The 27427-nt window shown below is 31.3% G+C and overlaps 2 protein-coding genes across 2 annotated transcripts; both read right to left on the bottom strand.

The window, feature by feature from the left end:
* Positions 1–13110: 13110 nt before the first annotated feature.
* Positions 13111–14229, bottom strand: LOC106779846 (LOB domain-containing protein 42-like). Its single transcript, XM_014668058.2, has 2 exons — positions 14040–14229; positions 13111–13557 (listed from the first exon to the last, which is right to left on the bottom strand). Exons 1-2 carry the CDS (start codon positions 14227–14229, stop codon positions 13133–13135), a joined length of 615 nt encoding a protein of 204 aa, XP_014523544.1. The 3' UTR covers positions 13111–13132.
* A 7178-nt stretch (positions 14230–21407) lies between these two features.
* Positions 21408–23367, bottom strand: LOC106779851 (zinc finger protein CONSTANS-LIKE 16). The gene is made up of 2 exons (XM_014668061.2): positions 22175–23367; positions 21408–21831 (listed from the first exon to the last, which is right to left on the bottom strand). Exons 1-2 carry the CDS (start codon positions 23024–23026, stop codon positions 21571–21573), a joined length of 1113 nt encoding a protein of 370 aa, XP_014523547.1. The 5' UTR covers positions 23027–23367; the 3' UTR covers positions 21408–21570.
* Positions 23368–27427: the final 4060 nt, after the last annotated feature.

The raw sequence follows: 27427 nt of genomic DNA, 5'->3' as shown, positions 1-27427 counted from the left end.
ATATGTTTTTTCTGGTTAAAAATGTAGAGACAAGGCAAAAGATAAGTTAAATTTCACTTTCCAACCCTTCAATTTATACTAATTGTTTTTTCACCGATAAAAAAATATTGATGGATTTCAAGCCTAAACCTACTTAGCTCGATCTTAAATATGAACCGACCTCTCTCGACTTTCATCTTAAACAGACTCAGCTTGACCATGATGTGATTCGTTCTTCATGAATTGAGTGATAACGTAGTAAAAAAATACTAAAATTCCAAATTTTTTATACTTTTAAGGATGTTTAAAATTTTTCTATTTTATTAATTTAAAATATCTTTCAAACTTCTTCAATTTTTTTTTTATTATTTCTTTCTAATTGTTTATCCAAACAAGTAATTTCAAGGCAAAGAATTTTAAATTCTTGAAATAATTACCCTTTTATATTATCCTACCCAAGCACAACGTTTGATATTATTAATGCATGCCAAAAGCTATTATTTCTAGTCTAGAAAAAAGTTACCACTTTTCATATATTTTTTTTTCGTTTGAGGTGAAATGAAGATACCTATGGAAATGGGTGTCCATTGGAAGCACAATGTAATTTCTTGTACAAGTAGAATCCTCAATAAACACCACTATAATAAATATTTGTGGACCAGGGTTCAAACGAACAATTGGTCATATTTTTCTAAATTAAACATAAAAAAAAAAAAAAAAATAGCATAACCTTAAACCGCAGAATACAACCTACGACACATAACGATAGTTTACCCTAAAAAATCTCCCCCGTTTCTTGTTTCAGTAAACTTCATAAAACCTGAAAAAAAAAAGAACTTTTCATAAGATAATAAAAAATATTAGAAAAAAATCTTAAGAATAATTGAAATGAAAAGTTTGATTTTGTTTCTGAAATTAACAAACCTAGCGTGGCAGATTGATTTATTGAGAGTAATCATAATAGTAGTCATCAGGGCTTCCTATTGGCTTATACGTTTGGTTTACGTAACCATCGCGTGCAGACATGCGAAGGGCATAATTTCTATGAAGCTCCCAAATGCAGCCTTTCTCGCAATAGGAACCACTTCGAAACCCTAAAAACTGACCAATTTCTGTCCTCCCTTGTGTCAACAAACAGTTGTATCTTATGGTGGTGAGAAGCTTGAGTTGAACGTCGAACGTGAATGGCTTTGTGCTAGCGGAATCCAATACTCCTCTCTTAATGTCATTCTCGCTCGATATGCATTTGATGTTCACAACCTCTCCTCCTATTTTCGACGTAATATTCACTGTAAGTTTCGGATGAAGCAATTCACCCCACATGGAATTCGACGCTTGCGAAGAGGCTGCAAAACCGAACATCAAAAGCGACACAATCAAAAGGGCTTTTCCACCACCGTAAGGAACAGCCATTGCTTGTTAATCACGGGGAGGTGATCGTTTTGCTATTTTCTCATGTGTTCGACCATCGTGTGTGTATATATATATATACATATACGCACACATTTTGCTGTTACGTCTAATTGAAGGGAGCGAAACATTGGAAGTTGTTAATGATATGTTCCTAATTAACCATATGTGGTTTCATAATTTCCGTCAATTGGCACACGTTTTAGAGCCATAGCAGGTAATTTTGGTCGGTTCTTCGTACCACTGATAGAAATACTAATTTGTGATTTGGTTATCGAAAGGCAAGGTTTAGAAAGAAACTCAACAAATTTTATCTCTGTTATGTATTTTTAAGTAATTCTCTGTATGTTTATTTTTACCGTAAAATATTATAAGATTTAAATTGTATAATTTAAAGAATTGTTTTTAATATATGGCCACAATGATTTTATTTTCAAAGAGAAAATATAATGGAATACATTTTTATATTTTAAAATTTACTCATTATATTATATTAAGATTTATGTGTAATTAAAAAAAATTACTATTGTTTTTTATCCTCGTAAACCGTAAAGGTAATATAAAAATAATTTTATTCATAAGATATCAAATATTTTTTACTATTATTTTTCATATGAAATGATAACACATATAATATATATTGTATTATAAGATAAAGTTTTATATATTTCTATTTTGACGTAAATATGTTTTGAATCTCATCAAATATATCTTCAACTACACGTTCAAGTTCGGCTTTATAGGTACATTCCTTTTGTTAGGATGTAGATGAATATTTCATATTTAGAAGTAAAACATCCTCTAGTTTCAGGCATGCCGTCTAACTCTTTTTGGATTGATTAAGAAATCATGTTTGTTTAGCAAGGTTGTTAGTGTTCCTTTTTCTTCTTGTTTGAATATGTTCTTTCGGGATCCAACACACCTTGCAAAGATATCCTTCCTTCACCAACTTTTAACAATGTCTTATATTTTTTTTCCAAACCTCCTGCTCGTGTCACCAACAGATAAGGAATACCTATCGAAGACTTTCCAACACTAAAGTTAGTATTTGATTATAATTCTTTAGTCAAATCTTAATTAATGCAAAAAGTGAATCATAAATTATCATTAATGTGTTATTATAGTATTTATCATGAGTTTATTTGGATGGGTCACAACTTATGTGGGTCTATCAGCCCTAAAGCCTAGTGGCCTAATTAGTTATCGAGTGAGATCCAACTTTGGCTAAGTCCATCCATGCTCATCTTCGAAAGACAATAGAAGACACCGTCATTTGGTATGGATCCGGTCCGCGATGTCCGGTTTTTAAGTATACGAAAGTTATAGACCTTGATTGATAGGACAAATAAATCTCTAAAAATATACATTACAAAATCTAACCTTTTGTAGGATCAGACATCTTGGATATACAAATAATAAGCACTACACACTAAAGGCAATAATGACCCTGGAAAAGTTTATAAATCCAAAACATGCTCTTGGAATGAGAAACCATGCATTTTGAATTTCTCAATATCCAACACTAAAAAGAGAGAGTTGATGCAAAATAATTATTAGTGTTGGATTTGGGTTGCATGTGCATGTGACTTGAAAATCATAGAAGTTGATTCTTTAGTGTCAATCTTTAAGGTTGACTCTAAGTAACGTTAGCATAGTTGACACCAACTCGTCACTACTTTTTAAATTGACTTTTTAGTGTTGGCAAAGTCAATGCAAATGTATTTTTATTTTAATACTTATTTCATTTAGTGTACACATGAGAAATGTTAATGATAGGAAATTAAAAAAAATGTTACGGTAAGTCCATATTCAACAAATATAAACAAAATTATAGAAAATATTATAATTAATGAAAGAGATGAATGTGTATTAAAGAGATGAGTGTGCGTAGAAGAGATGAGTATGAATGAGTGAGATGAAGAGAAGAATGTGTCAAAGTAGTACAGCGAAATGTTTAGCATGAACAAATAAACTAAGGGGGTGAATTGGTTTTCTTTCACAAATGTGTGCCTTTAATAATTTTCTCTCAATTTTATCTTACTTAAGGAATAAATTAAACAATTATAAAGAGTAAGGGAAGAGAGAAAATTGCATAGATGATTTTATACTGGTGCAAATCACAAAGATCCTACGTTCAGTTGGTAATCCCAAATATAAATTAACGTTCCACTATCAAAAAACTAATAAACTGTTACAACCACAAAAAAAAAGTTTAAGGTTTAGAAACACATCTCTTGTTACCACAAGAGATGAAACTCACTTCCCTTCAAGGCCACAAGGGATGAACACCTCATTCGAATGCGTCACAAAGGATGATCACTTCCTTTGAATCGTGACAAAGGATAACAAGTTTCATTTAGCAATAGCAACAACACTCAATCAAACTCCCAGTGAAAGTTCTCGCTCTTGCCAACACCAAGTTTTTAAAGCCAAAGCATAAGAGTTACACAAACCATAGATCACACTTTTCTCAAGTTAAAGCAAACAAATTTGTGTTAGAATGAGAGTCTAAACATCTTTATAAAGATCTCACTCAAGGAGACATTCATAAATTTGTTGTCAGCCTTTTCTTGCGTGATAATCAATTATCCACTTAGGGTAATCGAGTATGCATTTAATGAATGTATAACAATAAAAAACATGATGTTATAATCGATTATCATACTCTAGTAATCGATTATTCTAAAGCTAAAATGAGTTTTTATCAACCTTTAAACACCTCTCTATGATAATCGATTATCTTAAGTAGCTAATCGATTATTGCAGAGCTTTTTGACTTCAAAATGAATTTTAAAGCATAACTTACATGAAATCAAAGAAACATATAAAGCCCTATATATAAACTACTCATTACAAAAGCTTTAACACATAAGCAAGTCTTCATGAAGGTCTTCTAGCAAAGCTAGCACCTGAGACTTGATTTGAGCATCATCAAAACTTTTATGCTTTGTGATTTTGTTAATAATCTCGCCCTTTTAGATGATGATCAAAACTCCTTTGATTTAAAGTTTTTTGTAACCTGTACTCATAATCTGTAACTCATACACAACTTAGAGAAGAGAGAGCATTAGTAGAAAAGAGATAAACAAATTTAAATCCTTTAAAAATATATTTGTCCCCATTTTTAATCATTATAAAAAAAAGAGTCGTGTAAGAATTATTATTTTTCCCCATGAAAATAAAACTCCCCCTAAATATAACTCATAAACAAATAAATAATACGACAAATTTTTATTAATTTAATAAGCAGGAGGTATAACATAGAACAATGCAAACTAATACAAGGAAATTTAGAACTCATCACTATCTTAGTCATCTACATGATTTATGTAGTGTTCTACAATCAGGACCTTAATGTCCAGAATCCTAATAAGGTAGAAAACTTCTTTATGCCTAGAGGCCTAAAGAGTGGACATTTCAAATAGCTGCCTATATATACTCTCTAAACTATAAGAGAAATTAGTAGGAGCATGAGTAAAATGTTCAGTTATGTTTATGGCATCTGCATCTGTTGGTCTTCGTCTTATCATCTGGGTTCCTTATATCATCACAATGAATATAGGAAATTTCCTTGCAAGACAAAGCCCATCTGGCGAAGAGAAGTAGCCTCGATCTCACTTCCATTGTGGGGTACTCTAAAAGGCTTCTCTTAAAGTGTTTACCCCCTTGTATTCACAAATTCTTGAAACCAATAAAGCATCAGGTAGAGGGTAATGCGGATACCTCATAGCCTTCATCATAATGTCATAGATAAGACTATGTTAACAAATCAATATATCATTGATTATTCCATAGATAATCATGATGTCTACCTCAGAGCATTGAGCATGATTGGAAGCACGTGGACACAATAACTAGATGATCAAGAAATGAATCAGTCTCTCATCCTTTTTAAGACCACCAATCAACAATTGCTTCTTATTTACTACCAACTCAGGATCCTTCAAGAATGAACGAAAGGCCATTATTTTATTGAAACCACCAAGGCCCTAAGAGAGAATCAATACATCCTCATGCAGTTATATATTTGATGTCTAGATATCCTCATCCAACACAATATCTACACTCTTTTGGACATGGTCTCTAAGAAAATGGTGTCTAATCTCTATATGTTTGGTTCTAAAATGAATTATGGATTCTTAGTAAGATTTATGATAGTGGTATTACCACAATTAACTGGAATATGATCTTGGTATATATCAAAATCCTCTAATTGTTTTTTCATCCATAAAATATGTGCACAACAGTTACTTGCAGAAATATACTCATCCTCAATGGTGGAAAGGGATAGACAAGTTTCTTTCTTAGAATGCACGAAAACCAAGGAACTACCTAAGAGGTGACATATACACTAGTATTCTTTCTATCTACTTACAACCTACATAATTTACATAAGAAAATCCTACAAGACTAGGTTCAGGTCTTGAAGGAAACCACAAACCAAAGGAAATAATTCCCTTAAGATATTTTAAGATGCGCTTTAAGTACCTGAAAAAAACTAAAAGGGGGTGAATAGTATTAATGGAAAATAAATTCTTTTCAAATGCTTTCATCGAGTACAAGATTTTTCAAGTAAGTTGATAAACGCTCGACCTTGCGATTCGTTTTAAACAATAAATTCTTTTTAAATGTTTTTCAGAATATTTTCAAAAGGGTGATTGCACAATAGAATATATTGATACTTTGCATCAATTAGCAGATATTTTCACCAATACATTACCCAAGGGTAGGTTTTATGATCTTAGAAGAGAGTTGAGAGTAATAGATATGTCTTAAAATTAAGATTCATGACATTTTTTAGTTTTTTTTCAGGCTAGCATATTTAATCGATTATTATATGGCTATAATCGATTATCTTGAGCTTTTAGAAAAAGTCTTAAGTTCACAAATAATCGACTATTGCAAGGCATAATCGATTATCATTGCTTATTCTTCAAATCTGGGTTTTTAATGAACAAATAATCGATTATCTCCACCCATAATCGATTATCATTGCTTTCCTAGTAATTATTTTTGGCCAGATAATCGATTATCATTAGTAATAATCGATTATAACTCGACATAAATTAAAATATAGAGTCGTTGTATCGTTAAAAACGGAAATAAACATCCTATTTTTTCGATTTCTTCTATCAATACTCCTTCTTAATTGATTAATGACCACCCAAGGCACCCATATTCTGCCAAAATCAAGATTCACAAAGACTTCCCTCTTCTTTACTCATATTTCTTCTCTACACTTCACTTGATCACCATGGATGATGAAAGATGCAAGATGCCCACAAGAAGACGCACTGGAGGTGCATCTTCATCCTGTCCATGTGTTCCCCATCCTACCACTATAGAAGGATGGATCTTTGATCCAGAGAAGCAAGCGGAATTTTCTCATTTCTGGCAAGAAAGTCACATTTTGGGAGGAAAATATGTCTTTCTAGGATACTACCGCTTCTATGGGTTTCAATTCCCAAATTTGTTTGAAGCTCAAAGTCTCAAACCAGGTAGAGCAAAAGGGGTGCATCTATCCTGACTTGATTCGAGTGTTCTACCACAATCTTAAGTACCGTGATGGCATAGTGACCACTAAAGTAAAAGGTGTCCGAATTATTCTTGATGAAGACATCTAGACTAATGTCGCAAAGCTTACAATTTGGGATGATGTTGTAAAAGTTCATCTAGGTGTTTTAGATTTCAACCGCCTTTTGGCATTCCAATCCTTTTCGCGCAACACCTAGCAACAATCCAATCGTTCAAAATTACTTGTTGGTGGATTCAAAGTAGACGAAAGGATGAATTACTATCTCATTATGTGGATCTTGTGCCCTCCGGCCATTAATCATGCTCAGTGTTCTGAGCAAGATCTTCTTCTACTATATGGTATTCTGAACCATATTCAATTGATTGGTCAGCACTCATTATTGACACAATGTTGAAGGGTCAAAAGTACCATGCATATCATCTCCTATATGCCCTCCTCATCCCTAGGATTCTTGAATACAAAGGAGTAAGAGTGTAATATGAAAACTCTCAATCAATTCAAGCCATAGGGACAAAAATTGGTGAAACAATGCTTCGCTAAATGGGTTTTGTTGCTCGTGGCAATGTGTTTCTTCACAAGAAGAGAATCAAGATGAAGAAGAAATTGATGACATGGATGCCCATATGGCAGAACCTGTAAGACTGCAGTTCCATCTGAAGTTGCTCCCTATGTAATGCCTTCATCCTTAACTCTCTCTATGGAAGAATACTTTGCAAATCTCTCTAAACAATTCGAGGACATGAGTTTGGCTCACCAAGAAAGATTTGATGAAATCATAGAAATGCAACAAACTCGTTAAGAATAATTTTATGAGAAGTTTAAAGACTTTGACACCCGTCTTGGCAATATTGAACAACATCTAAACCTTCAACCCCCGGATCAATCTCCTAGTCCAATTTCTAGACTAAGTTGCTTGTTTGTTAAATTTGGCCTGTTGTTGTCTTTATGTTTCTACGTATTACATGTGCTGTAATGTCATTTTCCTCAACTAATAAAATCTTTTTTTTTGTCACCATATATTGCATGAATTGGTTTGTCGAGGGGGAGAACAAATTGAGGGGAGTACTTTTAAATAGCTTTTTGCTTATGATCAAAAAGGAGGAGAAAATGTTTTAAGTAGTGTAGTTACTTCTAACATGTTTGTTGTTTTAAGGCTGTTCTATATGCAGAAAATCAGAGATGCTTTTAAAACAAGGAATTTTTTTATCATCATTAAAAAGGAGGAGATTGTTACCAATTAGGTACATTGGTGTATTGAAGAGATTATAATTTTGATGATGCTACAAAGTGAAGAACCTGAAGACCCTTGTTGTAATTTGTTCAAAAGCATTCTTGTAGTATAAATTGTAATAGGATTCATCTCTTAAATGTAAACTCTTACAAGTTTTCCTATCTAGGTAGAGTTTACGCAAATAATCGATAATTTGGTGTAATAATCGATTATCACAAGCTTAAGAAGAAAAGTATAGCTCGTGCAAATGATCAATTATTGGTCAGAATAATCGATTATCTCAGTCTGAGTTAGTTTTGCCTAAGTCACGCAGACAATTGGTTATTCCTCAGGACAATCGATTATCACTTTTTAAATACCCCAAAACAGACACAAATAGTTGATTATAACTTGCAATAATCGATTATCACTGACAGTTGGGAGTTGTCTTTTCATATTCTGACCTTTGGGCTAGATATACTCTTTTCAAAACCTTTAGTGAAAAATCTATGTCATTTGAGACTATAGAGTTTGTCTGAGGAAGTTCTCAAGTGATAATGTGCTCTAGTCAAGTCTTGTAAATAGGAGAAGTTCGCGCTTAGTGTGTCTAAGGTCGGAGCGTTTCTTTTCAAGTTGGTTAAGCAGTTTCTTTTGCTTCGTTTATCGAAGGAAGGTTCTTCCATTTGTTTGTCGAAGAAGGTGTTTTTTGTTCTTATTCTTTATGCCATCTTATTGTAATTTGTGAACAATATTTTAGTGAAAAGGTTAATCACTATTTATAGTGATTAACAACTAGATGTATAATCTTTTGATTCAAACCAGTATAAATATCATTTGTGTGATTTTTTTCTTCCTTACACTCTCTACACTTTTAGCACACCAACTATTTGATGAAAGTTTTGTAAAATCAAAATTTCTAAAATAACCATTTTATTGACCGTAACACGCTTTCCGCTCTTTAACAATCATATATATATATATATATATCTTATTTTCGCTGTGCAAAAATTGTTACTGATTGTTCCAACAAAGGGGGGCGGGGGTGAATTAGAGTAACTCTTTTAGATGATCTTTTCAAAAATTTTATGAGTTCTTAGTTGAAATCAATAAACAAATAGTAATGAACCAACAAGTAAAGAAAGAGTAGAGAAAGATCAACACAAACAATTTATACTGGTTTGGCTATCACAAGCCTACATCCAGTCCTCCTTCAATAACCTTAGTTGAAGGGAGTCCACTATAATTGATTGATTGTATAGATATATAGAGAAAACCCTCTCAATGCACTCCTCTCACCACTCAAAATCAATATAGCAATATAAGACATGAACAACCCCACTCTTTTACAACAACCAAGAGCAATCACAGCCCTTAACCCCTAACAAACTCGTAGAGGTACATAATACACAAATTATTTGTGAAGAACCTGATCTTTGAAACACACTCCTCAAGTTTCAAATCAATCAAAATCAATGAACCACAAAGTCTTGAATGAATCTTGTTTGGTAATCAATGATAACGGTTGAAAATACCGTTATCTGTGATGTGATTTTGATACTAAAAACACCCTTTTTCACTTAGAAACTTGCTTGGACTCATGCTTTTTCATTGAGTTGTGTGAATACGAGAGTTGAGGTTGATTTTAATGATTTTATGACTAATTCCCCTTGTTTTGACAGAGATGGAAGTAATATTGGAAGCAGAGATGAAGAACCAAGAAGATGGAGCTTAGAAGGGCCTAAAAAAGCACCAGAACGAGGGACAACACGAAGCTTGGGCGCCCTGTATGGAAGCTCAAGCATTGAAAATCGACGTCCACTACTCGGGCGCCCCTCCTAGCCGCTTGGGCAGCGGGGTCTCGAAGCCTAGGCACCCAACTCAAGGCGCAAGCCTTACATGAGGTCCTTTCACTGCCCAGGCACCCTAAGTGGGGCGCCTGAGCATCGGGTTTCGTAGATTAGGCCCAGTTTTTGCTCTGTTTCGACTCTATTGGATCGGGCTCTGTTTTTGTTCGTTTCTGACTCTATTTAAAGGACCATGGGACTCTAAGTTTTGTATCTTTGGCAGAGAGCAACATAGCAACACGATCTTTTCCCAACTCTTAGGGATCTCTGTCTCATTCTCTTCCAATGTTCATATAGTTTCTCCATGTCTATGGGGAACTAATTTCTATTTGTTGTTGGGGGATGATGTAACCTTGTAAACTCTCATGTATTTGAATTGATTCTTAATTACATATGATTTTTCATTAATTGTTAGATTAATTCATCTATTTCAATGCTTGTTGTGTTTAACTCATTCACTAGCATGATTTATTAATTGCATGAGTGTCGGGAGGTTCCTTACAATTCAGGTTCTTGTTGAATTACTCCCAAGAGTAATATTGTTCAGGGATGAGGGTATGAGTCTTGGTCGTCTCTAAGCTCTTGATCTTCACATCTTATTACTAGGAATGCTAGGAATTGCATGAACTGGTAACTTGGGACAGGCTTATTCACCGAGGGATCAAGTTTAGGTAATTTAGTGTGTGACGTTAACATTAATGCATAAAGAAGAATTCTTACATAAATGAGGGAACTTCGTGAAATCTAACCCCAAAAACATGTCCATCTCATATTAATCAACATTTGTCCATCCCTGTGCTACTCTGCTATTGATCCAATTGCATTCATATTTAATTTTTTGTTCTTGCGTTTGAAACCAATGATCTCTTTTTATTTTAAGTCTTAATTAATCTTGCTATCACACGACTGTCTAGCACCAAGAGTCTTCTAGGATAGATACTTGGTCTTATCATTTTATATTACTTGTGTGACTAGGTACACTTGTCGATTTGTCCCAACAATCAACCAATGTAGTGTAGATCCTCTAAGAACGTTTCTTAAAAGCACCTGCAATCAAAGCTTAATGAGAATGTTAGTATTTATTGAAACAGGTTTCAAGTCACATATATGTAGGATTTTCAAATCCTATCGCATTATAATTGATTATGGTAATTACGAAATTTGCTATGCTTTGCTCTCATTTTTAACAGATTATCTTGAGTGTATAATCGATTATCTGAACACTTAAGTCTATTACTGATTCATTTGACAGTTTTAATAGATTAAACTATTTATGTAATGGATTAGAATATGTTCCTGTTTTAATCGATTAGGAAACTTATGTAATTGATTATTCCAACACTTAACCATATTGTTTATCCAATTACAATACTTAACAGATGATTTCACTTATATAACATATTATGGCTTGCTCTCTATTTTAATCGGTTATATACCCTGTATAATCGATTATTACAGAGTAGTTTGCCCCTATTATTCTTTCTAAGTGATGTGGTTAAATCTAACAAATTATATACCTTGTTTAATCGATTATTTCAACCAGAAATGATATTATCAATCTGTTTTAAGCATGATTCATTCAACAATAATGGATTCATACATTTAGCACAAACATCATCAAGATAAAACATTTCTTATGACATTTGTTATGCAATAACCCATTAAACCATTGTAATGTTCATCATAAAAAACAAATATATATATATATATATATATATAAAGGTTAAAGCTACCCCTATCAACAAAGAACTTGAAGAAGAGTCATTGCAATTCAAATGACCTATGACTAGGTCAAGGAGCAAACAGTTGGAAGAACAAATCTCCTCTAAGCTTATGATGCTCCATGAAGATCAGAATTCAAAGTCACATAATTTTTTTTGTAATTCAAATTTAAATAATTTCACTCTAAAATGATGTTAAACATTGAAGAAAATTCAAAATAAAAGAATTAACACACAACTTAAATGTAATTTAAAAGCAAACCAAAAAAGCGAATTAATAAATTTATAATATTGATAATTTTTGTGTCATTTATTCATTTATAAGATTACTGTTTTGAATGGATAAATTTAAATATTTTATTCCCTTTGAAACATCTTTTTCTTTATTCTCATTTACAATACAATAAAAAAATGTTAACTAATAATATTAAAACACAAAATAATAAATAATTAAATTAAACTAGGTGGGTTGGTGAACCAACCCAACTTACCATGGGTTTAATTCGAGTAAACCGGATTCTAAGTGAGACAGACTAAAAATTGACCCGTATAAAAAAAATGGTTAAATATGTTTTTAGTCCCTGTACTTTGGGGCGATTTTGGTTTTAGTCCGTCTTTCAAACTAACGTACAATTTAGTCCTTCAACTTTAGAAAACTCTGGTTTTAGTCTTTTTTATCCAATTTTTTTAACTTTATTTGTTGTTTCAAACACGTTTCTAAGTTAACATTGAAGCAAAAATGTGTCAAACAGTGTAAACAATCCAAATGTTATACTGAAACGTGCTTAAAACAACAAATAAAGTTAAAAAAATTTGGTAAAAATGACTAAAACCAGAGTTTTCTAAAGTTAAAGGACTAAATTATACCTTAGTTTGAAAGAGGGACTAAAACCAAAATCGCCCCAAAATATAGGGACTAAAAACATATTTAACCCTAAAACAAATTATTTTTTCAAATCTAATCCAATCCAAACTTACTATGGATAGAATTGACATACCGGTTCTAACCTATTTTAAACCAATGACAAAGCAATAGAAAACATTTACTATCTTTAATAAATCATTAAAATATGCCCAATACCATTTAGTGATAGAAGTATTTTATTACACGACTTTTAAGATCATAAATAAATTTAATTGACAAAAAAAGAAATTTATTAAATTTAAGTATCTGCTCCATTAACCAATTTACACTTAATTAAAGTCCCCACCAACATTTACATTTGACAATTTCCAATGCTCCTATTTCTACATTTCTTTTAAAAAGGGAAAAACAAAACAAATAACTCCAACGCTCCATTTCTACATTTCTTTTCAAAAAGCCAAAGGCAGAAACAAAACAAATAATAAGATAAAAATATCAAACACATCCTATATTTTATTACTTATTATTGGTTTGGTAGCAGCACTTCATTAACAAGAGAAGCCTAGTCTAGCCAAGAGTTAGCTCTAAATCAATATTGGCTCCATCATTTATTCTTGGCTTGTCTTGGCTCACCAACACATTACCACCCTCTAACTGTCTTGGCTCATGACCTAAAATTGGCTTCCATAATGTAGTTGAGTTGACTAAACCCTCATGTGACATTGGCATCATAATATCCTTGTGCTTCTTAGATTTTCCTTTCACCTTGTCCATGTTGGCATCTTTGGACACATGACGTATGTCAAGGAGTTTCGAACCATGGTCGCTTTGTGAATGAGATGTTGGCATGACATTGATCTGGGACCCAGCTAGCACAGCATCAACAGCAGCTTGGCATTGGGCCCACTCACCACTCCAAAATAAGCCAACTGATCCAAAAGTTGGGTTGATGATTCTCCCACAGGCTTCATACATTAGTGATTTGAAAACATCTGAAATTTACAATTCTTGTCATTTTCTTCAACATGTAAATAATTAATATATAATTTTTATTTCAAAATATTTCCAAAATCACACCGAAAAATCGATAGAGAATCACTTTTTTCATCAAACTATATATAGACAACATTCTTTCCCATCTTATTATTCATTGTGATACGGTCATTGTTGTGTTAACTAGAAACAAATGACACGAAACATGTATATTGGTCAAAATTTATTGTTAAATAAATGTTAAGGGAGATCAAATATATCTTGCAAGAAGTAAAAGGTAGCCAAGAGGGGAAGCATTTTCAAAGAGTTGCTGCTTCAATTTCAATTACGAAAATTTAGCTTAACATAAAATTGGGTTAAGGGGAAGAGACTAATAATAGCAAACAACAAAATGATGATTATTATTCTCTTAGAAAAAGTAAATATGTTGAAATACGTAATTTTAATTTAAGGTAAGGGTATAATTGTGAGGGAAAATCACCAGTCCGATGTTGTTGTGGGGCAGCATTGATGAGGTTGAGCAAGCCGGCACGACCATAGAACTTAGAAAGGAAAAGGGTGGCATTAGCTTGTGCCTCCGACGAGTTTATCCATTCAAGACATGGCCTAATCACACAGTCATCAGTACAACCTTTGCGAAGAATGCGACACCCATTACAACTAATCTTCATGGTTTTTTCTGAGTGTCTACAAGAACAGTGTAAGGGAGTCTATATATATATATATATATTAACACCAACCAAGCTACCAAGTGAAACTGGCCAGGTCCGTAATGAAATGTTCCTGGTATTGTGGTTTTTTTATCCGGTGGTTTTTTTTTCCTTTTTTTAATAATTTCGAATAATCACGTCGGAACTATACGATGTGAAATTTATAATTGTTTGTAAAAGCAAAGGGTATAGAGGTAATCCTACAAGGTAATGTAAAGCATGAGACATTTCAATTGGTGTGATTTGTAACACAGGAGGAAAACCGTGGGTAAATTGACGGATAAGGACACAAGCTTATGTTGACAATTTTTCGTAAAGTATATTGGAGCTCCCTTAAATAGGGAGAAAAACTCTGTGGGGCCATGGGCAAAGGCGGAATATATAATCGCCCATGGTTTTCTTTCATCAACGACTTCATTAATATGCAATGTTGTTCTTTTTCCTATTGTGGAAGACAAGTGTTTTTTTGTGAAATTAATTATCTAACACAACAATGATTAGATAGTATCCTGCTTAGTTGGATAACTTGTACAATATTAGCTATTTGATGATATCTTCTATTGTCCTTTTTTTTTCTAACTAGTTAATGTATTTTCTCTTTCCTTTTGTATAAAATCAAAGTTTCGTGTAAAATATTTTGGACATCTTTTAAATATAAGAATTATATTTTAGACATATTTTGTATAATTAGTTAGGATATATATGTTGGTACCATGGTAGTTTTTCTTTGACATTTTTTTTTTATCATATATGCTTTAAAATCATATTTTATGATTATAGTTCTAGTTTTACTTATTTCATGGTGTATGAATAATAAGTGATCATGCAAGGTTAATGTTTGCTTTTCTCTCTAAAAAGTCTTCCCATCAAGCTCTCTTTAAAATACTGGTCAAAGTGTATTCAATACTATTTAATAAGTGTTTTCAACTATATTAAAAGATAAACTATAAATTCTTTATATTTTCATAAATACTTTCATTGATGAATTTTATTTATTAACTTAAAGAAAATGGTCAAAATATTTTTTGGAAGAAAAAATATTGTTTTTTTTATAATTAATATATTATTCATGGTCTCTTCTTTTTATTAGAAATAATGTAAAGTGAAATAAATAAAGGTTGATAAACAAGTGATGAAGAATAAATATATGTAACAAAAATATGAAAAAATTTATTATTTTTAAGTAATGAGTGAAAATAATATTCAGAACAGCAAAACAAAAACGTGTAAACTCACATGACAATATGCGAATTAAGAAAAAAATAGGAAGATTATCAACTCAAGAAAAAAGGTACTGACAAGGATATTAAGATTAATTCAAATAATAAGAATAGATATCACTAACATGTGTAAAGTGTAACATCTTTAATTTTAATTTTATAATAATTATTTTCCCATATATTATTGTTTCTCTAAATGTATCAAATTTTAATTCATGCTATTATGTTCAAAGTTCTGATATCTAATACAGTATAAAGTTTGATAATTTTTTGGACTATAGCTAAATTAATCATAAAATTTACAACCTTATTTTCAATTTAATGTTTAATACAAATATAAAATAGTGCAGAAAGGTAAATAAATTTCTTTTTACATTCAAAAATTGGTCTGTACTAAAATTGGTGCTCCAAATTTTTGTTAGTGTTTTTAATACTTAATTAACGTTTAAAAGTGTTTATTTTAGTCCACACATTAGCTTTTGTAACTTTTGAGAATATATTTCACGTATATATTTTAATCTTAGAAATATATTCGAAGTATATACTGACGAAATTCCTACTTGTTACGTGAGTATAATCAAAAGTAATTTGTCTTTCGTTGTTAGACTTATAAGTAGAAAAAGTAATACATGACAATTATCAGTTATAATTCTTGATTAAGTAGAAAATGCTCTATTCAGTAAATTTAACTAGATTGTGTCAAGAAATATTAGTTGTGAATTTTGTGGTGCTAAATTATTTATTAAAAAATTATTAGGAGTTACTTTCTCCATCTTAAAAACAGACTACGTTTATACAAAATGGGTCCAACAACGATTTAAGAATATGAGCAACTCTTTACTTTAAGAGCTCTAATAATAACTAGGATTAAGTATGAGTTTACTATCTAAATTTTATCAAAAAATTAGAATTTATTATTATTTTAAATTTAAACTCAATTTAGTCCTCAAATTTTAAAAATAAATTGATATAATCTTTATAAATTAATTATATTAAAGTTTTTTTTTTAACGTGTTAAGCAACATTTTAAATTAATATTTGAATTTATAATGTCGAACCATTTCAGATCAAATATTAATTTGGAATGCAATTTAATAAAAGAAAATTAACATCAGATTAAGAAAACTATATATTTTATTTTTAAATTTGAATATCAAATTATATAAAGGTTTTGAGACATAAACGGACAAATTATAATTTCATGTTAAATAAAAACATATTTTACCAAAATAAATATAACTAAATATGGATATTGCTTATATATATAACCACATGCTGATGCGTATATTTATTTTAATAGAATGTCAATCCAAATGTGCATGATAATTAAACTTTATATTGGTCAAAGTGTATTCAGTACTAATTAATAAATGTTTTCAACTATAGATATAAACGATAAATTCTTTATATTTTAATAAATACTTCCATTGATGAATATTATTTATTAACTTGCACTATAAAGCAAATTATCAAATTACTCGTATAAGAAAAGTATGTGTTTTCTATAATTAATATATTATTCATGGTCTCTTGTTTTTATTAAAAATAATGTAAAGTGAAATAAATAAAGGTTGATAAACAAATGGTGGAGAATAAATCCATGTCAAAAATATGAAAGTATTTATTATTTTTAAGTATGGAGTGAAAATACTATTTGCAAGAGCAAAACAAAATCGCGGAAATTCAAATACAATACTAATTAATAAAAAAAAAATAGAAATATTGTCAACCGAAGAAAAAAAAGTATTGACAACGATATTAACATTAATTTAGATAAGAAGAATATATATAATGTATTATAGAATATAGAAAACATATGGAATAATATAGTGTAAGCTCCAATTCTTACACCATACTCTTCTCTTTTACCATTTATTTTTAAAACATTTCATTTCAACCCCACTTTTTCTCTCTTAACGTGTGTTCCTCTGTTTTTCATTCTACGCTTGGAATCAAATATGGGTTGTATGTAACTGAATCCTCTTATCTTCAAATCACATCTTCAACCACTACTCTTCATATTCTTCCTCTTCAAACACTCGTATTCATCTTCAACCACTTTGTTCTTCGTAGAACAATGCACCGTGCTTAGCTCAATGTTTTTGTAATATTAATCATACACTTGGAATCGCTTCTTTATTCGTTTCGCTAGAATTATTTTAAGCTGATAATTAGAGGTGTAATTATATAATAACTATAGGACAAATAAGACTTTCTGCACTTCATCCCTTCAAATCTCAACATATTTGCGGGTGATGGAAAAATTATCCATATCGCAAATCTCTTCAAATCAGTCTTCGCATTTCTTTTAAAATGAACACGAAACTAAATTCAATTCCTCGCTCGCAAAACTTCATGAACAGTGAAATTTGTTCAAGTGAACACAATATTGAACTTAGTAACACACACATATGCCACTTTTCCCTTCTCTTCTACTTTCTATGTAAACATCCCATGTACCCAACTTCTCCCACTTTTCTTTTATTCCTCCTTTTGCACCCAAAACACAAAACATCAATTTCTCTCTTTGTTTTCAAACCTCGTCTATTTTTTTCTTTTCACTTCTCACACTAAGCACCAAAACACTCCCTTGCTCTTTCTTTCTTCATGTAACAAACATACACCCCTCCTTTCTCCACTTTAAATTTGACTTTTCAACTCAACCCTCATCTCCAATTCTCCTTCTTATATTTTACGTAACCACATGTACCCAACCATCAACTCTTCCTCTCACCTCTTCTCTTTTCATCCTAAACTCAAAACTCTCTTCCTTTAACTTCAAGTTTTGAAACCAATGCATGCACACCATAATGGCTCCCAATAGACCCAAGCATCACTAATGAAACTAAACAACCCCAAAACTCATAAATTTACAACCCCAACCACACTTCTAGCGCACTCACTTCCTCACTAATTTCTTCCACTAAAAGGAAGAGAAAACTCACTCATTCACACCTCCCACACACTCTAGATTTAGAGTGTAGGAATATACCCCACATGAAAACCATAAAAACATTACAAGAAGAGTTCCAAATACAATAAAAACATATACCCATGATTCTCCTTTCACATACAATAAAACGTATACCCATGTAAACTAATCAAGTACGCATGCATGTTAGGGATAAAACTAACCCCCACTGCATACAAAATATACTCCGTAGGTATACCCCATACATAAAACAACAAAGCAAAAGCACATGCAAATACCATGAAGTTACTTTACTACAACTTTGTCACACAGTTAAAAGTTCACAAAAGTGCATGTGGTTTTCATCCCTTCAAACATGTGTAATGCAACCAGATATGATGTAACATGTACAAGCTCAATAAGTATGCATTCACATAACAATAAAACACAGAAACATGTTCAACAATATATCAACCAATCACCATAAGAACATGTATAACACAACAACAACATATATGTGTTATTAAAAATGAGTTGTCATAATAAAAAACCAGAGTGACATAGAAATTGTGTTGTCAACAATCTCAACACATTTAGCCTTTACAAGGCTTTTCCTAACAACGTCTTCTTTAGTGATTATTTGTTTGGTTCAAGAGCGTGTTTAGCAAGATGTCTTTCAACACATGTTTTTGGAACAATGTTTGTATCTTTTAGTTTGTTTACCAAAAACAATATTTTGTACCTTATAGTGAGAGCTCGTCTTGCATTGTTTATCAAAGTATAACATGAGTGCGTTCAACAAGTCTCTCATATAGCACATTGACACATTTTGTGAGGAAATTGTTTGATAGTGCATATTCATGTATTAGTGTGTTCATTAAAACTTTTCTTAAAATAATTAGATTTCATAAAGTTTTTTCATAAAACGCTTATCTTTTATAGGAAGTCTTTTTATTTAGCGATATGAGTTTCACAAAGGTGCTACTTAGTTAATCATATGTTTCGCTCATAACTTGTTAATTAGTCCTTAAACCATGTGATGCTAGACGATCTTGACCTTTATCTCAGTAGACTTCCTTTCTTTTTGCAGTATTGATTAGTTGTACAAAACTAACATTATGTATTATATCTCTTTTCAGAAGTGTAGTGTTGTCTTTCAGGTTAAAGACATATTCTTTTACTTTGCGTATATGTTCTTTAGACAATACCCATTGTAAGGCATGTGTTACTTGATTGATTCTTGCGCTCAATATTTTATCCAATTTACTAGGACACTTCTTATGCTTATTACTTTGTAATTGTATATTTTTAGGCACACTATATGTATACTTCTTCTATTGATAAGACATTTTTATATCATTTTAGCTTATCTTTTACATTGTTTAACATCTCATGTAAATTTAGACATAACCTTGACTTTTACTCTGATTGGGCTTGGTGCTTAGATGTTTCTAATCTTTAAATGTTTTTCTTTATGACTTCTTTTCCAAGTTAAGCGGGCATCTAGATTTTGTGTCGAGATGATTTTAGGATGTCCATTTTCTAATGTTCAAATGCTCTTTTTGTTATGATCATTAGAGGATTGGATTTTACTCTTTTGTTCTTGTGTGATGTACCTATGTTCTTTCCTTTCTTTTAGACATTTGATTACCCAATACTATTTTGTTTAATATTGTTTGTTAAACTTTAAAATCGGAGATGCTCTAGACGATCTAGTTTCTCTCTAGACGATATTGTCTTAACAGTCTATTACCAACAAATACAAAAAAACTAATTAACGTTTGTTCCTTGACCAACAAACGTTTATTTTGAAATTTTATTTATCGAAATGCCAACAATTATTTTTTAATGTTAGCTGCTTCGTGGTCGGACATTGAATAGTAGAAGTTGTATGATAATTTTCCATTAGTGCATGATTACCACCGCGACAATGCAACTCTTAGGAATAACCTTCTTTAACAGCTTCAGATCAACCTGACAACTAAATAGCATAAAAGCACAACAACCCACTCTTTGTAGCTTAGAAGCATGACTACTCAACAGGTCGGTAGAGTAGCAGCTCAACAACTCAACAAGTCGACATAGTAGAAGCTTGTCACTCAACAACACAATAACCCGATCTCGGCATCGAGTAGGTTGGTATCGAGAAACCCAACAATAGCCTACTTGTAAATTTTAAAACTTCCTAAGATTCACAATTCTAAACTAAAACGAAAAAGTAAAGGAGACAAAGATGTTAAAGGAGTGTAATAAGCTTGAACGTGAGAGTATAGAAATTGAGTTATCAGTGGTAGATATGAATTTCATCCAATTGATTAAAAGTATCATCGGATGAAAATTTGTTAAACATGTACAAAATGTTGTGTGCTCCTCCTCACTTATTAGTGTGTTGCATTCGACTTATCTATCAGACTTGGTCTTGTTTAATGTTTTTGCAAAGAAATGACCTAATGAAAGTACTTAATATTTCTTTTTTTTGTGAATTATGGTAACCTACGTCATGGAAAAGAATCATATAGACCATTCATAGTCCAAATTTCTTTGTTGGAATGAACTCTTAAACAAGTTTTATCTTATATTTTTATGAGCTAAGAGAGTAATAAAAACATATGTAGAACAAATAATCATAGAAAGTTCTTTTTTATTGAGTTAATGATGGTAGACAAAAAGTAAGAAGGCCTGCTTCATCATTTTTGTTCGTAGAAGGCTTTTTTTTCTTCTGCTATGTTCAATTGCAAACACAACAAAACAATGAAAAAACAGAATAATGATAGTTGCAATGGAGCAAACAAAGTACAAAGAAGCGAAAATAAGAAACACAAGAAAAGCGACATCAGCTAGGTTAAGAAAAACAACAAAAAAAAAGAAAGAAAGAAATCGTGTTTACGGCAATTTTCATTTTTCAGTGTTACGTTTTACAGCTCTAATAGCTTTAAAAAATATTAAAAATCCATGTCAAAATGGCCTGTGTTTGTCAAACTATCATTTTCCGTAAGTAACGTTTCTAGTTACCGAAACATGGTAATTTTAACCTTTGATTTCTTCATGCTATTCAATTTGTATATACATTCGGATTCAGAGATCAAACTAACACATTAATTTCAAACTAAAACATTAACATTAATTTCAAACAAAAATGGCACGGTCCATGCAGCCTTTTTTCATACTCTCTTATTTTCTGTTTAACAAGGGAACTGTGGGTGGTGTCACTATACAAGATCTCTTTACAAACCTCCCTTTCATTCTGGGTCTTTTCTCCGCATTCATCTTTCGAACCTCATACCTTACTTTTTTCGAGAACAACCTTTTACGTCGCTTTTCTCTATATCTCAATACTCTTGCTTCTCTTCCATCGTCTGCCATTGTTGAATGACACACAGATAATTCACCCAATTCCCCACGAGGATGGTAAAACTCGACTCCACATGTTCCCTGTTAATAGATTAGGATTAATAATACAATGTCACCATAAAAATTTTCAGATACCATCATCAAATCACCTATTGTCATAAGATGCTCGACTTTTGAAAAATTATATCAAGAATACATTTACAGCTTGTTAGAAAGCTAACAGTAAACAAATCCTCAATAAAATTGTATCGAAATGTTGAAAATATAATTTAAATAAACATAAAAAAAGAAAAAACTGACACATACTCTGGCTATGTATGTATGTTATCGAAGTTCATCATGGAAGAAAATGAATAATAAATTAAACCAACTTAAGAAAAAGCAACCATAAAGGGTAATTAAAGCCAATAGATTGTAATCATACCATGCAATGAGGCCAAAACTGCTGAGTGCCCAAGTCTGGTTTATCAGCAGTTGTCCATGGGGATTTTTGGCTCGTCCAAGCACTGATTACAGCCTCGTAATCCAACTGCAACAATAGTATCTTCTTCTTCAGCCGATAATTTTCTCTAAGTACTTGCTGGTTCTTATCCAACGCAACAACCTTATCCTTCGCCTCTTCATATGTCAACGAAACATTCTCGTTATCCACGCAACTCTCCCAAGAAGCATGCTCCTCCACATCCTTGGCACCCACCAGCCCCAACTCTTCCATTCCCACAAACTCACTCTCTAGTCCCTTCCCCAACAAACTCTCAACATCGGCACTAAACTCCGCAATCTCAATAGCGCTTTCACATCCTAACAAATCAACTTTCCTCTCATCGGTCATGGATATCCCTTGTTCAGATGAAGGAGTTGCGGGTACTCTATAAAGAAGCTGATCTGTGCTCTCTTCATGTGAATTCGAAATTGTGTCTTGGGGACACACTTCCGGTACCACATTGAAGGGGCTCTTGACACCCTTATTATCGTGCCTCCTGTGACGTGGTGTTCGGGGTTTCTTGGTGAACCCTTTGTACCACGATGGAACACGAATATTACTCATTCCAGAAGATAAGTCATTGTTGGAGTTAATGCGCGAAATGATTTTCAAGCGAACGCGGTGGTGTCTACGGGCTAATGGGTTCGCTGAGTGAACGGAAGAGTCACAAGCTTGGCATAGGAACGCGTCGTCTGCGGCACAGTACCATTGAGCCCGATTTCTTATGCAGCTATCACATGCTCTTGCCGTTTTTGCGCCAACAGTTTTTCCCTTGTTCTTATTGGAAGACATAATTGATTACAGCAAAAAATTTGAGAGGGTGATCTGAGCCTACGACGACTGAGAATCGAATCAGGTGAGAAATGATGTTGAGTGGGTTTGCGAACAAAACAACATTGGATTTGATTGGACTATCGGAATTTCTGGGAAGTTTCTGAATGCTGCTTATGGGGGAAAGGTTGTTCCAGAAAATATGAAGACCGTGGAACACAATTATTATGTAATAATCATGATGATTGTGTAGGATGAATGACAAGTGAGGGAGAAGGGTGCCTGTGCGTCAGCGTGTCGTACAAGCAGCACTTTTCCTGCAGGGGTGCCCCTCTTGTTTTTCTCTTTCTTTTTTTCTTTATAACAGTGGAAGATCTCTGCGGTTTCTAAATTTTTAAACGAAAAAGTTTTTTTAACAATTTTTTTTATAATAATATAAATTTAAACAAATTAATTCATATATATTTTGTTATTAAAAAATTATTAAAAAAAGTTGTCAAAATATTATTATCTATTCTAAAAATGTAGATTTATTTAGGTTTAAGGTTTCCAAATCTTCTTATTATTGTAAGGGCACTTTATATTCAAATTTCTTGAAAACAAAGTTCTTAGTGTAACCTTCTCAAGACTTTTATCTGTAGTCATTTGGTAAAGTATTTAACTCGATTCTTTTTTACATAAAATTCTCTTAAATATTTCATTATTTAAAATAAGAGAATATTATTTTTTATCTTCGATAATGAAGAGAACATATGAAAAATTATATAAAAAGTTAACGAAATTATGTCTAATTTTCTTTTTTCGTAAACAACAAGAAAATAATTGAGAATAAAAGATGGTACAATGTATTAAAAACTCAAGAAAATAGAAAAGAAAATAAAGTTTAATCAACATTTTTATTCTTAATTATATTTAATTTTATTATTTATTAACATTATTGTGTAGAAAAAGAAAGGTTCTTAATTGAATTTCTATTTATTTTTAATATATATTATATATAATTTAGAATTTTTTAAAATCTTTCAAAATTTCTAATATATACATTTCAAAATTTCAAAAAAATTGGGGAGCCAAATGACAACTCCTGTCCCTTAAAAGGTCTGCCATGAATACTAGGTAATAGTATATTAATAAAAAACATTACATTATAACTGATAAATATTAGAATAAATTATAAATAAATAGTAAAAATAGCATATAATATATAAAATATTCATGTTCAAATATCTACATTTTTCATGTGTTCAACATTACTTTTCTAAGAAAAACTAATTTTGATTATCAAACTCCCTTAGGTATGTTTGTTTCTAAGTAATTTACTGTTTAAATTAATTTGGGCGGATGGATCGAAGAATAAAATGGTGTTCGTTTTGAGGGAATTGCGAACAATCAATTGCAACTATTTATGATAGGCACTTTTTTTTATTATCCGGTGAAGTGTGAAGATTTGAAAGGATTTAATATGAAATTTCATCTTTATCTTCGTGTAATTTGATAATTTCCAATTTTGCAGATGCATGAAAATATAACTTATTGTATCGGTTTCAAAGTAAAAGTATTTATTCGAAAATAGTGTTTGATGAATTTTAAGAATCTAATGAACCAAAATTTCAAACGACCTGCATGCATTAAATAATAATAATAATAATAATAATAATCAAATTTTAAAAATTAATTTTTATTTTGTTCTTTCTTTATAGTAAATTTTACAATTATATATAATATTATAATAATTCATTTTACTAAATTATAATTTTTACTTTTTAAAAATTAATTTTAATAATTATTTTTAATATTTTACTCTTTATAAACATTTTTACAATTAAATATAATATTAACAAATATCATTTTATATTATTTTAATAACTAGAGACATTTTGGTAATCTTTAATTTCTACCAATTAAACTAATTTTTTAAATTTGTCCCATCAAATCAAATCCTACACTAATTGTTAGAAACTTTACTTCCAAATCCACATTCAATTACCCACAAATTCACTTAAAAAAAAAAAAAAAGTTACTCTCAAATCCACTTAAATCTAATCAAATCATTTCCCCCAAATCCCTACCAAAGGTAGGAGCATTAAATATAAAAAAATAAAACCACTTTTCTTTTTTATATGTTTCTTAAAATATACAAATAAAATAAAATATAATATTATTATGTACTACATTATTTAAAATTATAATGTGTACAAACTAATTTTATCCAAAAAAAATTCAAATTTAATTTAACTATATTATGATAATATATCTCAGTTTTGTCTTATATAAGAATATTAAATGTAATAAGTGTAACATTCTAAAAATATAGTTGAAAACTATATAGAAGAGTCATCACATAATAATAAAATAGATCAGTTACTAGGAATAAAGTTAACTTACAATTATCCTAAAATAATCATAAATTTAAAATCTTACAAAATTCTATCATAAATACAAAACTATATACAAGACCGAACAGTCCCAGTCTAAACAGTTGAGTCCTCTCCATCCAGAGCCTTCTCTAGAGAGCACCCGTCTCCTTCTACTCACACCCATAAGATGATCATTGCAAACGAAAATACCGAACAGACAACATAAACAAGATAGAAAAGAAGGGTAAGCTAGAATAATTTAATTGATCATACTAATCATACAAATTATACAAGTACATAAGCATGTAACAATCGAGCATTTCAAGCATGCAATGACCGACCACACAATACAGGCAATGACCAAATACATAATGCAAGTACTGATCAACCACTTAACTTGACCATCCGGATTGTATGAATATGTAGCCTGAGGTCATTCTTGCACCTAGAAGTGTAGTAACTGGAACACCTAGGGTTAATCCGTTATAACTCACCTAAGAACCTATAGGCTAAGACCTTTTGATATTCTCACAAAATTCCTTACCCATCTCTATTTGAGAATTAGTAATCATTAGAATTTCATGATGAACGTCGTGGATTTCGTTATTTATATTCATACTTTACCACCTTAATAACCAACACCGAGACATTCCTCCTTGGAATTCTTTTTCATACCAATTGGAACTTCATAACTCAGTGAAATATCAACATAATTGTTCATGTGCAACAGATCTATATACAAAACTTAACAATCCTCACACAATCAGTGAAAAAAACATATCAAATCAAGTACCCCGTGAACGTTGGAGAGAGAACAGAACCTCACCAACCAGGACAAGACCGAACAGTCAATAATAGGTACGACTGAAGAGATGGACAAACACAATTAAGGATTGACCACTAGAGAATACCAAATACTACAAGATAATTTAATACTATCATAAAACCGAGTAACTAAGGTTAGACCAAATGTACTAACAAAACTGAATACTAGTGTAGATCAATCCCTATTAAAAGAAAAATTAATCACCAATATGAGACCGAGTGTCAGTACAAGACCGAGCACTAGTACAAGACTAAGAACTAGTACAAAACTGAGCACTAGTTCAAGACTAAGTGCCAGTACAAGACTGAGCGCTAGTATAAGACTGAACACTAGTACAAGACTGAACACTATAGTGGTTATAGAGTGATAAACAATTTTAAGATAATGAATTGAGTGTTTAGAAATTTCTATTTATATTGTTGGTGCATTTCAACACTAAAAGCTTAGTTCAGTTATTTTAATACCTCTATCTACTACGTTACTATATTTTCTAGGTTCTTACATATAGATTATATATAATATATACTGGTTTTTTAATTTAATCTATTGTATTTGATGGACCAGGCAGTAGAAGACTTGTCTTGAAAAGACACAACCGGACGTATCACAACGGACAACCGGTCATAATTCCCAGTTTAGGGCAAGATTAAGGTAAGACGTGATTAAGACCATTGAACCAGGATTGGGCCGTGATTAAGATTTCACTAATCGTAAGCCCATGGTAAAAGCTATAAATAGATGTCAAAGGTATGAGATAAATGATTTACATTTACTACACATTTATTACTGCTCTAGATTAACTGAGTGAACTATGCATTGACTTGAGCGTCAAAGCACCTATAGCAAGCACCCAACCAGACAATATTTGGAGAAGAAGAGATCTAAAAGTAACACCAGACGACTTAAAAGACAAATTATAGAGATATCAATAATAGTACGACATCAATCAAAACAATTATTCTTATACATAGTTGAACCTAAATTATATATTTATAAATTTATATTTATAACAAACATTTTGGTCCCAGTATCAAATTTACCTATGTTGCAATTCTTTTATTCTTGGTTAATTTGAGTGATAGATCTAATAAGTTTATTAAGTTATCATAAACACTTATTCAATTAATTAAGATGTAATAAAAAAAAGTATATGTACAGAATTCATAATTATAATAAAATCATTTATCTTTAAAATAAAAACATAAAATGTCTCTATTTTAAAACCAGGAAGTAAAATAG

The sequence above is a fragment of the Vigna radiata genome, unplaced genomic scaffold, assembly GCF_000741045.1.
Source record: "Vigna radiata var. radiata cultivar VC1973A unplaced genomic scaffold, Vradiata_ver6 scaffold_169, whole genome shotgun sequence".
Classification (NCBI taxonomy): domain Eukaryota; kingdom Viridiplantae; phylum Streptophyta; class Magnoliopsida; order Fabales; family Fabaceae; genus Vigna; species Vigna radiata.
This window is presented reverse-complemented; position numbering and strand designations above follow the sequence as displayed.